The 14,538-nt window shown below is 46.6% G+C and overlaps 1 protein-coding gene across 1 annotated transcript in view; it reads left to right on the top strand.

Annotated features, from left to right (window-relative positions):
* Window positions 1-14,538, top strand: part of gpc1a (glypican 1a) — a 53,399-nt gene that overhangs the window by 34,880 nt on the left and 3,981 nt on the right. The window contains exons 2-7 of the mRNA XM_055861291.1: window positions 900-1,058; window positions 5,448-5,842; window positions 8,054-8,219; window positions 8,332-8,462; window positions 8,580-8,720; window positions 8,837-8,967. Of these exons, the coding sequence (XP_055717266.1) occupies window positions 900-1,058; window positions 5,448-5,842; window positions 8,054-8,219; window positions 8,332-8,462; window positions 8,580-8,720; window positions 8,837-8,967 (1,123 nt within the window). The remainder of the gene's footprint in view (window positions 1-899; window positions 1,059-5,447; window positions 5,843-8,053; window positions 8,220-8,331; window positions 8,463-8,579; window positions 8,721-8,836; window positions 8,968-14,538) is intronic.

Here is a 14,538-nt window from a genome sequence, read left to right as displayed (position 1 = left end):
CTCACGATAGCACATTGGTATTAGTCTGTGACAAATACCAAAGCTAAACAGGGCTTGGCTTGGCTAAGACACTGGATAGGAGACCAAAAGTGTAGTTGTAGGTAAATCAGCTGTCCAGCTGTCCAAAGGTGCTTCCCAGCCTTAAACATGGAAACTCATAAATTAAAATGTATATACAAATTTTGTATTTTTATTATAGTAATTGTCATGTTTTTTTACATGTTGACTTATAAAAAACGTGAAACCTATAAGGAAAGCATTTATTTTGTAGAGGTTACATTCTCAGAACATACACTTTTCCTTTAATATTCATAGATGGCTCAAATAATTAATGAATTTTGTCTCAAATATGTCATACCATATCTTTGTAGGAAATGCACCACAATCATGTATTCAATTGTGTATGTCATATAAGGCTTATAAGTCAACACATATACAAATACACCATGGACATATAAGGAAAAACATATAAAATCTTACCAGAGCCTTAGTAGATTACTTATTAGATTTTTGGACAAAAGTAATCCCCTGTTGCTCAGTTGGTAGAGCATGGCACTTGCAATGCCAGGGTTGTGGGTTTGATTCCCACCAGGGACTAGCATGAAAATGTACAGTATGCATTCACTACTGTAAGTTACTCCAGATGTTAAATGTGTGGAAAGATAATTTGTTTTACATGTTAGTCATTTAGCAGACGCTCTTATCCAGTGACTTACAGGAGCAATTAGGGTGAAGTGCCTTGCGCAAGGGCACATCGACAGATTTTTCACCTAGTCCGTTCAGGGATTCAAACCAGCAACCTTTCGGTTACTGGCCTAACGCTCTTAGAGCCTCTTTAAAATCTACTCTTTAGTATTAAGTGGATAAAACCCTAAACATGTCCTCTGTCTTGTCCCTAGGTGAGCACCTGCGGATCTGTCCCCAGGGGTACACCTGCTGTACCAGTGCCATGGAGGAAACTCTGTCCAACCTGAGTCGCAGGGAGTTTGAGGGGCTGGTCAGAGAGGCAGGACGCTCGCTACAGGCCTCCCTCAACACACAGTACAGGAGCTTCGACAGTGAGTAGCCACAGAGAACTCATACTCTCCTCTATACTGACAATACACGCACAGATGCACGCATGCACTTACACACACAAAACACACAAACCCTCATAAAATGAACATGGGCATCTACTCTGTCTGTGATTGAGTTGTTTAACGAGAGGATAGGGCAAGTGTTGACGTGGTCTCAGATAAATAAACAAACCAAATAAATGTCCACACGTCAGAAAGACACGCTGAGCTGTCAACCTGAAGGGGAAAGGAGGTCACTAGACATTAGGATAATAACACTAGACATTGGGAATTGTGTATTTGTGTCAAAATGCTGATACTTCCTGACATTTCTTAAGCGCTGCCTGTCTTGACACCAGCCTCAAGTCTGTAGTTGCGTGCAATCTTTTCATCAACTGGATGACCTTGATAGTGTCCTTGACTTGATCTGCGAATTTTGAAGACATTACTGCAATCTTTGACCCATCACTAATAAACTCTATTTATATAAATGAATCAATATAGTCCTGAGGCTCCAGCTACAGTAGCACTATGGAGCCGGAGGATACCGTACCCATATGACAGCAGCTGATGACGCCTGAAACATGGCTGTTTGCTCGGGAAAATAAATCTCCCACAAAGTAATCTGGACATCCATCCATCCATCTGATTAACATAAGATTAAAACAGGATGTGGGGATGATGGCATGCAGTCATATTTCCTGTCTTGATGGGCTCTAGCTGTCGTCAGAGTGGTAGAGACAGAGACAGGTAGACACAGACAGGAGAGGGGAAGGCGGGTCGCTGGGAGACAGAGTTATGATTGGCTGTGGTAATGAGTCATGGAACCTAGCAGACACTGTGGTGGGGAAGAGGGAGGGGTGAAATGTGATAAGCTGCCCCCCCCCTCTCCTCCACCCCATCTACCCCCACAGGCTGGGTTGCTGGCCCTGCTAATGAGCATTTGACCCAATGAGGAGAGTGGCTGCCAGAAGCATCACATCACCACACATCAGAGTAATGAGAGAGAGAGAGAAAAGGGCAGAGAAAGAGAAGGGTGAAGCAGGTAGGTAGTGGAAGAGAGAGGGACAGAGAGAAAAAGAGGGAGAGAGGGGAATGATGGATTGATTAGAGGTAGTGGAGGGCGATATGGAGAAAGAAAGAGAAAAAAGAGAAAGCGAAAAGGGAGGAGAGGAGAGAAGAAAGAGAAAGAGAGGGGTTGCGAAAGGGTATGGTGGTATGAGTCAGGCAGTGTGTGTCAGATGGGGAGTTCCAGTACATTTTTCTCCTGCTTTCTATACTTCCTAAACGTCTGGGCTGCTCTGATTTACGGAGTGAGATAAAATCAGTGTGACTGATATGTGTGACAGACGCCTTGGCAGAGTTAGCCTAGCTTAGCAACAGGAGGAAGGTGTGGGCCACACAACAACAAGGACACCGTCACACACAGGGGCTGGACTGGCAGAAGAGTACAGAGCAGGGTTTTCCAAACTCTATCCTGGGGACCCCAAGGGGTGCACGTTTTGTTTTTTGCACTACACAGCTGATTCAAATAACTAATTCATTATTTGAATCAGCTGTGTAATGCTAGGGCATAAACCAAAACGTGAACCCCTTGAGGTCCTGAGGACCGAGTTTGGGAAACACTGGTATAGAGCTAGTCCAGCTGCATACACAACCCCTGCCCCCTCCTCATCTCCCTCAACATCAGGAGGTTACAGCCACAGAGACAGAGGGAGGCCAGATGTTGGTGAGGATGAAGCAATCCATCAAAGAGGAACCGTAGAGCTACAGCTACATGAAGCAGCGATAGAGAGGGGAGGAAATGGAAGTGTGCAGGTGATGTTTCAAGTCCATTTGGTATGATTGCAGCTGTGTCTTCCGTAGACTACAGCAGATGAACAGGAGCAGTAGGCAGCAGCAGTAGCAGTAGAAAACAGAGCAGCAGTAGGAGCAGTAGAAACGGAATGAACAGAAGATCGAGGAGAGGAGTGGCGGTAAGAGTTGCATGGCCATCTGGTTGTGTTTAGGGTTGCCGGGCGTGGGCCCTGGACTCACTCAGCTAAATGGAGTTTTTTACTGCTTCTCCACAGCAGCAGCGGCACTCACAGGCCCCGGCCCCGGCCCAGGCCCTCCGCCTGTCTCCAGCATTCAATCCCTCAGATTAGAGGGAGAGTTAGAGGCAGTCTGCCCTCCCTAACCCTCCCTCTACGGGGGTCAGCTCCAGCAGCAGGGAGCAGCCCAGTCATTGTGTCAGCAGAATGGGAGGTGACAGAGTTTTATTACATTCCCCCCTGACACTGTAACTCTCAGTATCCGCTGCTTTATTGGAAGGCTCAATAAGGAGGTATGTAGGACAATGGTATAGTCCGTTGTTATTTTAGTTTTTCTCTCTTCCTCTCACTTTACCCGCGAAGTGCAGTTAACTGAACTGCAGCTGAGACAGTGCTCTACAGTTCTACGGTTGAGTTCCCAGGTTCTCACAGTGTCTATAGTTCGTTTGTCAGGCATGCTAGAACACTCCTCCTTGTATGTCACATTGGGCCAAATCGATCTGCTCATTCCCACGCTCCCATTTATTTGTTTATTTATGTAGCACGAAAAGCTTACCCACTAAGCATAGACATCATTTCAACATCTATTTTTGATTTAAATTTGGTTGAGTTGTTAACTAATGTGACTTCAGCCAGAAATCAACAATAAATGTCACCATGTCAATGTATTTAGGTTCAAAATTAGATTTATAAAAAATAAGAAATTCGTTTTCCACGTTGATTCAACGCCATCACTTTTTGGGGGTTTTTGATTTTTTTTACACTTTTGATTCAAACAGTTTTTGCCCAGTGGGTAGTGACTTTGGTTTTTGGAGAACACAAATCAATCATACGGCTGGGTGACAAATGGGAGGACAGTTGGATCTGTACTTTACTGTCTAGCTAATCTCGTAACAGCCTAATTTGGTTCTGGGTGCAGATATTCAAATCGAATTAAATTGTATTAGTCACATGCGCCGAATACAACAGGTATTACAATACAACAACCTTACAGTGAAATGCTTACTCACGAGCCCCTAACCAACAACGCAGTTAAATTTTTTGTTGTTGTTGTAAGAATAAGAAATTAAAGTAACAAGTGATTAAAGAGCAGCAGTAAAATAACAATAGCGAGACTATACACAGGGGGGTACCGGTACAGAGTCAATGTGCGGGGGCACCGGTTAGTCGAGGTAATATGTACATGTAGGTAGAGTTATTAAAGTGACTATGCATAGATGATAACAACAAAGAGTAGCAGCGGTGTAAAAGAGGAGGGGGGGGGGCAATGCAAATAGTCTGGGTAGCCATTTTATGAGATGTTCAGGAGTCTTATGGCTTTGGGGTAGAAGCTGTTTAGAAGCCTCTTGGAACTAGACTTGATGTACTGGGTGATGTACTGGGCCGTACGCACTACCCTCTGTAGTGCCTTGCGGTCGGAGGCCGAGCAGTTGCCATACCAGGCAGTGATGCAACCAGTCAGGATGCTCTCGATGGTGCAGCTGTACAACCTTTTGAAGATCTGAGGACCCATGACAAATCTTTTCAGTCTCCTGAGGGGGAATAGGTTTTGTTGTGCCTTCTTCACTACCTACTGTATATCTGTGTGTTGGTGGTGATATGCTCACATTCTATGGGATCTACTGTACTTCAAGTAGTGGCCATTTAGCTGTACTTTATCTGAGTCTGTGTTCACTCTGTGGGCAGAGGCCAGCAGCACTGATGAAACAAACACTGGGAAGGCTAAGCTTGGTTTTTGGGGTTTGATGTCACACAATGCTTTGAATCACCAACATACTGCACAGTAAAACTGACTAACTGCAGCCTCCATTTTGATTTGGGTGGAGAGGGGCGGCGTAGGGCGGCACAGTAGACGGGTACCGAGGCCTAGAAGGTGCTGTTTCTCGTGACAGACAGGTGGTGATGGAACTAATGTTGTAATGGCTGACAGCTGGAGACCAAACAGATGAAAAGAGAGTGAGAGGAAAAACAAAAAGGGTAAAGACAAAAAGGAAAGGAGTGAACGAAAGTTAGGGATAGAGCGTGAGGGGAAGAGGGGGAAGGGTTTATAAATGCAGGTAACCATCAATATGAATGAGCCTTTTAGGCACTGTAGAATAGACCATAGGACTGTAGCATTCAAGTATCTAACTGCTATTGATCATCTCTTTTATCATCTCAGTGTTTGATTGGTCGGTCGCCTCAAGTTCACAGGTCACTTCCTGTTTGCGCAAGTAAAGGAATGTCTCTCCTCTCGCTCTAGGCTCGCCAGGCCCTGTATTAAGGGGTCTGTGGCAAAGGCATTGATAAGTTCTGCACCTGTCCAATAGGTAAAACGGACTATTCCAGTATTTGACTCCTCGTCTCTCTCTCTCCTCAGCGTACTTCACAGACCTCTTGAACAGATCCGAGCGTTCCCTTCAAGAGTCCTTCCTGGCCACGCTGGGCTCTCTCTACTCCAAGAACGCTCCTGTGTTCCAGGACCTGTACGCTGACCTGCGTCGCTACTACCGTGGCTCCGCTGTCAACCTGGAGGAGACGCTCAACGACTTCTGGGCACGGCTGCTGGAGCGCCTGTTCAAGGCCTCCTCCCTCCTGCAGTACACCCTCACTGACGACTACCTGGAGTGTGTGGCCAAGCAAACTGAGACCCTGCGGCCCTTTGGGGACGTCCCCCGTGACCTCAAGCCCAAGGTCACCAGGGCCTTCGTGGCGGCGCGGTCATTCGTCCAGGGCTTGACTGTCAGTGGGGAGGTGGTCCGCAAAGTCTCCCAGGTACTGTTATAGTAGAAACCTGTGCTGTTTCACGTGTTGCTACCGCTGATAAATATGGCAGTACTTTTTATTCCTGATATTACCACCTCACATCCGCCACACCGTCAACCATTAAACACCCTGCACACACATAAACGCTGTCAACCAGTTGAAATTGGGATTGTTATGTAAATCACAGAGTAAGTTCCTTGCGTAAATCTGTCACAGAAAGAAAATGCCCTGGGTGTGTAATTTTCACCCCCAGGCAGTGTGTTTAACCTTGGTTACCGTGGTGAAAACATATGCATACTGTAGATAGATAGAGCACATTAAGGGCGTGTCTCAGTAGGGGCGTGGCTCAGTAGGGGCTTGTCTCAGTAAGGGCTTGTCTCAGTAGAGATGGGTAAAGGGCTGCTGTGCATTGCCCCAGCAACGGGGTGTCTGAGGGGCGGATGAAAAATGTAGCGAGGCTAGCTTAAAAACCATTTCCCATCAGGAGTGAATTACAGAGAAACCTGGCTCTCCGACCCCTGTTCCTGTTCCTTCAGCCACAGTCTACTGGCCGACTACTTGTCCAGTCTACATTTAGCCTTTATTGGATGAAAGTAAGGCATTTTAGGGACATGTCTCTATCTCTTTGGATGGTAGCAGTGGAACATGCCCAGTGCCTGTTTCATATGCCAACTTTTATGATGCTTTTATTGGTATAGAGAATCACAAAAGTACATTCTTGGAGAGAGGAAGGAGCCTTTGAGAAATGTTTAGGTTTTATGTTCATTTAAATGTAACATTAATATGAAAGTACTTTTAGCCTACAAATATCTAATGTGTAATCTATTGTGTCTTTTAGTGGATAATGTGTATTTTTGCGTTACTTATCAAACGTGTATTTTTGCGTTACTTATCGAACATACACAAGCTATTTACACAAACACCAGAGAGGGCAATAGCCACGTACAGGAATCCTGTGGGCTCTCACTCCCTTCTTGCTAAAAATAACCACCATTTCAAACCACTCTTTATGTTGGCACAAAGAGGCCTGGCCCATTTAAATACAGACTTTATTTACAGCACGATGCCACCAGCTTTACAACTTTTAAATAGAACACAGGGAGAGGGAGATAGAAGTGGAGAGGAGGTATAGAGAGATAGATGAAAGTGAGTGTGTGGGAGAACCTGAGAGAGAGAATCTGCGAGAGAGAAAGAGAGTGAGGAAGAGAGGGAGAGAGAGAAAGAGGGAGGGAGCAAGAGAAATAGCTTATGGATGGATGGAATAATCCCTTTGAGCTATGGTTGATTACTGTCGTTACTGTCAGTGACAGTGGCTGATGTAACAGTATGGCATCATTGGTGTCTGTCCTGTCACTGATCTTAATTTAGCAGCACCATTACCTGTCCGCTCCGCTCTGTTCCACTCCACCTCCTGTTGTCACACTGTAGGAGATCTAACACTGTGGGATGTCACAATCAATCGGTGACATTCGGACGTATTAGGAAGCTGGTTGTCTGTGTACATTAAGCCCTGTTGATGGGTTCCTGTGAAGTCTGTTAATACAAGGACCGGTTGTAATGACACCGCTTTAATCTTGTTAGCTGTTCAGTCTCCTTGTGAAGTTCTTAATGGTCTCCCATTCTAGACAGCATAAGCTCGCTCTTATCCTTTTAAGGAGCTACATTTGAAGCTGCATTCTGGGAAAATGACATGGTCCTCCTCTGAATGCTTTAATAGTTCGAGATTATTCTTGGAAATGATAGCCAACTCTTGTAACAGTTAGCATCCTTTAGGAAACATCTACACCAACATATCCATTTATCTATCCCTTACCGAGCCCCTCTTATGCATTAGCTGCATGGTATTGTTGCTGTTTCATGTTGCACAATGCGCACTAATCAATACATGATAATTATGATCATAGTACATGTTTTAACCACACATATACAGTGGTGCCCGAAATTATTGACACCCTTGATAAAGATGAGTAATAATGACTCTATAAAATAAATAATTCCAATACTGAGCTATGTGCATGCTCAAAAACAATTAGAAAGTATATTATTTCAATGCAATTGCTTAGAGAAAGAGAGTTTAACAAGTAATATTTATTTTTGCAAAAAGGTAGGAGTCATTTATTTATACCCCTAAAGATTCTTGTAAATAAAGTAGTCTCATTACTCCTCAAAGTTAAAAAGATGCAAAGCTCCTTGATGATAATGATGGATGTGCCCCTCCAGGTTCCTCTGAGCCCAGAGTGTACCCGTGCTATGATGAAGCTTGTGTACTGCCCCCACTGTAGAGGCCTGGCCTCCGTCAAGCCCTGTGCCAACTACTGCAGAAACGTCATGAAGGGCTGCCTTGCCAACCAGGCCGACCTGGACACCGAGTGGCAGAACCTCATCGGTGAGAGAAACACACGTGCACTCACACATGCCCGCACACACACAACACACACAAATAAGCACACACTCTCACAGTCTTTTCATTGATTCTCTTCCCTGTCTCTATTGTCCAGACACCATGCTGCAGGTGGCGTCTAGTTTCAGTGCTGACCCCAGTGTGGACGTGGTAATCTACTCCCTCCCCATCCGCATCTCAGAGGCCATACTCTACATGCAGGAGAACACAGAGGTCTTCACCAGCAAGGTCCGTTCAACCAGCACCAAACCCTGACTAAACCTTCTCACTCCCACTCATGGCCCATTCTCTTCAGTCTTAGATGCATGTCTAAAGGTGTGGGTTTCATTGTGTGTTTGGTGGTAGGTGTTCCAGGCCTGTGGGACCCCCAGGGTGGCAGACACACAGAGCTCAGGGTCGGAGGAGAGAAAGAAGAGAGTGAACCCTGCCAGCACCGCAATGGAGTACAAACCCAGCCCCACCGTAGGGGTTCCACTGGAGATGCAGGTGTGTGTGTCATTAGAATTGCAGGACGTCCTCTCTGTCTTTGTGTGTGTGTTGTGTGTGTTGTGTGTGTGTGTGTGTGTGTGCTGAGTATTTGAACTATGTCTTATCTCTCCTAGATATCTGATGTGTCCAGTAAGCTGAGGGAGATGCAGCAGTACTGGGTCCAGCTGCCAGCTGCTCTGTGCAATAGTAAAGTGGCAGCAGGAGCAGCTGGTGACAAGTGCTGGAATGGCATGACCAAGGCCAGGTATGAGAAGCACCTGTCCAGTATTTTAGCTGTCTGGCAGCGACAGACTGTTAATGACACATTATCAACAGTAATATGTAGAATATCATCATCTAACCATAGTATACTATTCCTCCTCACCTGTCCGAGGACATCTGTACTGTGTTGGATGTGAATTGCTCAGGTAACCCTGATATGCACTTTAGAATCAGGATGAACATGCTAACCATTCACACAGCAGCAGACAGTGCACAGAGACACAGCACTGCCTATTAGTCATATAACACTCTCTCTGGTTAGAGTGAATCCCCCAAGACCCTCTGTATCTCAGTCTGAAATGGCCTCCCCTTCCCCTCACCCCCTTTCATGCTATTAAACTAAATTGATTATTGAGCAGTTTACCTCCCTTTCTGCAGTGCCACAACTCCTCCCTTATTGGATTGAGATTGGGCAATTTGATTTATAGTGGGCTGTTGACTCTGAAATATGTGTGTATGTACTTGTGCGTTCATGGGCGTGTTTGTGATAGTTTTTCAAGCAGCATTGGATGCTGATATAAACGTGTGAGTGTGCGTGAGTTTGTGTGCATAAATGTGTGTAGCTAGATTTACATCCAATTGGCAACAGATTTTCATGCGAATATTCTAAAATCCACATAAAGAAAATCTGCGCATTTTCTCACCAGTGGTGTATTTCCACCAAACTGACTTGTTGCGGATAAAAATCAGTGCGTGATGACCTAGTGCACAGAAAATGTTTTCATGTACCGAATAAAAATCGAATGTTCAATATGTTTCCATCGCATTTTCAACTCTACCGATAGTTTTTTAGCAAATGTGCAAATGTGCTACTCTGGTCTTGTCACATGCACTCCAGCCAACAGCACTCCAGCCAACAGCTCTGATACAGTAGGCTGTGCAGGTAGGCTGTGCAGGTAGGCCAGTCTACATGATGATTATTATGGAAAAGCACAAGAATATTTGTATTTGTCAAACAGCAGCCAAGCATCGATGATCATGTCACCAGAATAAGACCCTTGATATTTATTGGAACTGAGCATCAAGCTCATCAAGCTCATCAGCGTGCCACTTTCACCACCCTGTGAAGTTCATCACTTATTTCATCTGTAGCCTAATAAACTGCATGCTTTCCCGATGAGTCATAGTGGGAGGACCACACAACATGTCATAGTGTGACTCCAAGTTTACCTCTATAGGAAGGTTATTGTATCAATATTTCAAATCAAAATGTATTGGTCGCATACACATATTTAGCAGATGTTTTTTCAGGTGTTGTAACGGCTGTCTTCGGGTGAAAGTGAGGAGGACCAAAATGCAGCGTGATGATAATCCTTAATTTAATTAGGATATTTAAACGACGAACAAAAACAACAAACTGACAGAAGGAACCGAAAAACGCTACAGTCCTGAACATGGGAACACAGAACAGAATGAACACACGAACCGGTGAAAACAAACAGTGAAAACAGGCTACCTTAATATGGTTCCCAATCAGAGACAATGACAAACACCTGCCTCTGATTGAGAACCATATTAGGCCAAACAACAAGCCCAACATAGAAACACAAAACATAGAATGCCCACCCAGCTCACGTCCTGACCAACTAAACAAAGACTAAACAAAGGATATAAGGTCAGGAACGTGACAGTACCCCCCCCCCCCGACCCCCCCCCCCCCCCCAGGGTGCTGGCTCCGGCCGCAAAACCTGAACCTATAGGGGGGGGTCTGGGTGGGCATCTGTCCACGGTGGCGGCTCTGGCGCTGGACGTGGCCCCCACCCCACCATAGTTAATCCTCGCATCCGTGGCCTCCTCTTAACGGCGACCCTCCAAATTAACCCCACTGGACGGAGGGGCGCTTCTGGACGGAGGGGCAGCTCCGGACTGAGGGGCAGCTCCGGACTGAGGGGCAGCTCCGGACTGAAGGGCAGCTCCGGACTGAAGGGCTGCTCCGGACTGAGGGGCAGCTCCGGACTGAGGGGCAGCTCCGGACTGAGGGGCAACTCCGGACTGAGGGGCAACTCCGGACTGAGGGGCAACTCCGGACTGAGGAGCAATTCCGGCATCGCCGGCGTGACTGGCAGCTCCTGGCTGACTGACGACTCTGGCAGGTCCTGGCTGACTGACGACTCTGGCAGGTCCTGGCTGTCTGACGGCTCTGGCAGGTCCTGGCTGTCTGACGGCTCTGGCAGGTCCTGGCTGTCTGACGGCTCTGGCAGGTCCTGGCTGACTGACGGCTCTGGCAGGTCCTGGCTGACTGACGGCTCTGGCAGGTCCTGGCTGACTGACGGCTCTGGCAGGTCCTGGCTGGCTGACGACTCTGGCAGCTCCTGGCTGGCTGATGACTCTGGCAGCTCCTGGCTGGCTGATGACTGGCAGCTCCTGGCTGGCTGACGACTCTGGCAGCTCCTGACTGACGGACGGCTCTGAAGGCTCAGGACAGACGGGCGGCTCTGAAGGCTCAGGACAGGCGGGCGGCTTTGAAGGCTCAGGACAGGCGGGCGGCTTTGAAGGCTCAGGACAGACGGGCAGCTCAGACGGCGCTGGGCAGACGGGCAGCTCAGACGGCGCTGGGCAGACGGGCAGCGCAGGCGGCGCTGGGCAGATGGCAGACTCTGGCCTGCTGAGGCGCACAGTAGGCCTGGTGCGTGGTGCCGGAACTGGTGGTACCGGGCTAAGGACACGCACCTCAAGGCTAGTGCGGGGAGCAGCAACAGGACGTACAGGGCTCTGGAGACGCACAGGAGGCTTGGTGCGTGGTGCCGGAACTGGTGGTACCGGGCTGGAGACACGCACCACAGGGCGAGTGCGTGGAGGAGGAACAGGGCTCTGGAGACGCACAGGGAGCCTGGTGCGTGGTGTTGGTACTGGTGGTACTGGGCTGGGGCGAGGAGGTGGCACCGGATAGACCGGACCGTAAAAGCGTACTGGAGCTCTTGAGCACCGAGCCTGCCCAACCTTACCTGGTTGAATTCTCCCCGTAGCCAGGCTGTGCTGGCGAACCGGGGACACCATGCGTAAGGCTGGTGCCATGTACACCGGCCCGAGGAGACTCACTGGAGACCAGATGCATTGAGCCGGCTTCATGGCACCTGGCTCGATGCCCACTCTAGCCCGGCCAATACGTGGAGCTGGGATGTACCGCACCGGGCTATGCACACGTACAGGAGACACCGTGCGCTCTTTCGCATAACACGGTGTCTGCCCGTACTCTCGCTCTCCACGGTAAGCCCGGGAAGTTGGCGCAGGTCTCCTACCTGACTTCGCCACACTCCCCTTTAGCCCCCCCCCCACCCCCCGCCCAATAATTTTTTGGGGCTGTCTCTCGGGCTTCCTACTGCGTCGTCGTGCCGCCTCCATTCGCCGGTATCCCTCCGCACATTGCTCCATAGAATCCCAGGCGGGCTCCGGCACTCTCCCTGGGTCGACCGACCACCACGTCCTGACCAACTTAACAAAGACTTAACAAAGGAAATAAGGTCAGGAACGTGACAGGTGTAGATAAATGCTTGTGTACCTAGCTCCAACAGTGCAGTAATATCTGACAATAAACAATGCCATTTCTCACATAATTCATTTTACAGACTATCCCACCATGTTGAATGAAGAAATGATCTGTAGGCATTTATCAAATTGTACAGCAACGTCTTGTTTCCATCACACCTGTCGTGATACGGTATGCAGTGCTTAATTTGTAAATCGGGAACACATAGTGAGCGAGAGAGGGGGTTATCCAGTGCACTCTTGAGGTACCGGAACGCATGAGAAAAACAGTGACAAACATAACGTAGCAGCAGCGCAGCAGACCAAGTATCCTACTATCTATGGGGGTGCATGTCGCGCCCTGACCTTAGAGATCCTTTTATTTCTCTATTTGGTTAGGTCCGGGTGTGATTAGGGTGGGCATTCTAGTTTTTTGTTTTCTATGTTGGCCTGGTACGGTTCCCAATCAGAGGCAGCTGTCTATCGTTGTCTCTGATTGGGGATCATATTTAGGCAGCCTTTTCCCACCTGTTTGTGGGATCTTGTTTTTGTATAGTTGCCTTGAGCACTGCAATACTGCACATTTGTTATATTCTTTGTTGTTTTGGTTATAAGTTTCACTATTAAATATAATGTGGAACTAACTCTACGCACGCTGCGCCTTGGTCCATTCATTCCAACAACGATCGTGACAGTGCAACTAACAGCGTTCTCCAATGTGCTGATTCATTCAAAGCATTGTAGACGTCACTGTAGAACACCCGCCATACGTATAGCCTATAGTATGCCCACATACTAGATTATAGCCCTGGGGCTTACACAAATTCAACATTTTTTACAAGCTTAATTTTCAACACATCAATGTACAGCAACATTTTTAGACGGCTGTGATAGGAGAAAACTGAGGATGGGAATAACATTGTAGTTACTCCACAATACTAACCTAAATGACAGAGTGAAAAGAAGGAAGACTGTACAGAATGAAAAATATCCCGAAATATGCATCCGGTTTGCAACAAGGCACTTAAGTAATTCTGCAAAAAATGTGGCAAAGAAACAAACTCTTTGTCCTGAATAGAAAGCATTATGTTTGGGGCAAATCCAACACATCACTGAGTACCATTTTTCATGTTTTCAATCATTGTGTTGGCTGCATCATGTTATGGGCATCTGCAAGGACTATGGAGTTTTTTTTAGGATAAAACAGAATACAGCTATAAGCACAGGCAAGATCCTAGAGGAAAACCTGGTTCAGTCTGCTTTCCAACAGACACTGGGAGATGAATTTACTTTTCAGCAGGATAATAATGTTAAACACAAAGCCAAATCTACACTGTTGCTTAACCAAGGCAACATTGAATGTTCCTGAGTGGCCCGGTTACAGTTTCGACTTAAAGCGGCTTGAAAATCTATGGCAAGTCTTAAAAAGGGCTGTCAAGCAATGATCAACTTGACAGAGCTTGAAGAATTTTAAAAAGAATAATGGGCAAATATTGTACAATCCAGGTCTGCAAAGCTCTTAGAGACTTACCCAAAAATACTGTAATTGTAATTGCCGCTAAAAGTGTTTCAGCAAAGTATTGACTCAGGGTTGTGGATACTTATGTAAATTAGATATTACTGTATTTAATTTTTTATAAATTTGCAAAAATGTCTAGAAACATGTTTTCACTTTGTCATTATCGGGTATTGTGTGTAGATATTGTGTGTAAAAAATCAATTGAATACATTTTAAATTCAGGCTGTATCACAACAAAATGTGGAATAAGTCAAGAGGTACAGTATGAATACTTTCTGAAGACACTGTAAATCATTGATGGAAATGTGGTTAGAGATGCTGAAATATTGAAATTTGTGACAGGTCAGGACATAAAAATGCAACTCCAAGGCAATGGTCCATTAATAATGCATGTGGGGCTCAGTGTGCTGTATCGCTAGCTCAGCCGTAAGCAGAAAGTGATATGCGTAATTTACAGGTTAACAGGCATCAAGTATAGCTATTCAAGCTACAGGTAACTGCCATAATAATGGAAACACTTGAGTAAACGAGGGATACAAAGTATATTGAAATCAGGTGCTTCTACAAAGA

Source organism: Salvelinus fontinalis, chromosome 14 (genome assembly GCF_029448725.1).
Source record: "Salvelinus fontinalis isolate EN_2023a chromosome 14, ASM2944872v1, whole genome shotgun sequence".
In the NCBI taxonomy this organism is placed as follows: Eukaryota; Metazoa; Chordata; class Actinopteri; order Salmoniformes; family Salmonidae; genus Salvelinus; species Salvelinus fontinalis.
The sequence above is the reverse complement of the archived record's forward strand: the minus strand, read 5'-3'. Positions and strand labels throughout refer to the sequence as shown.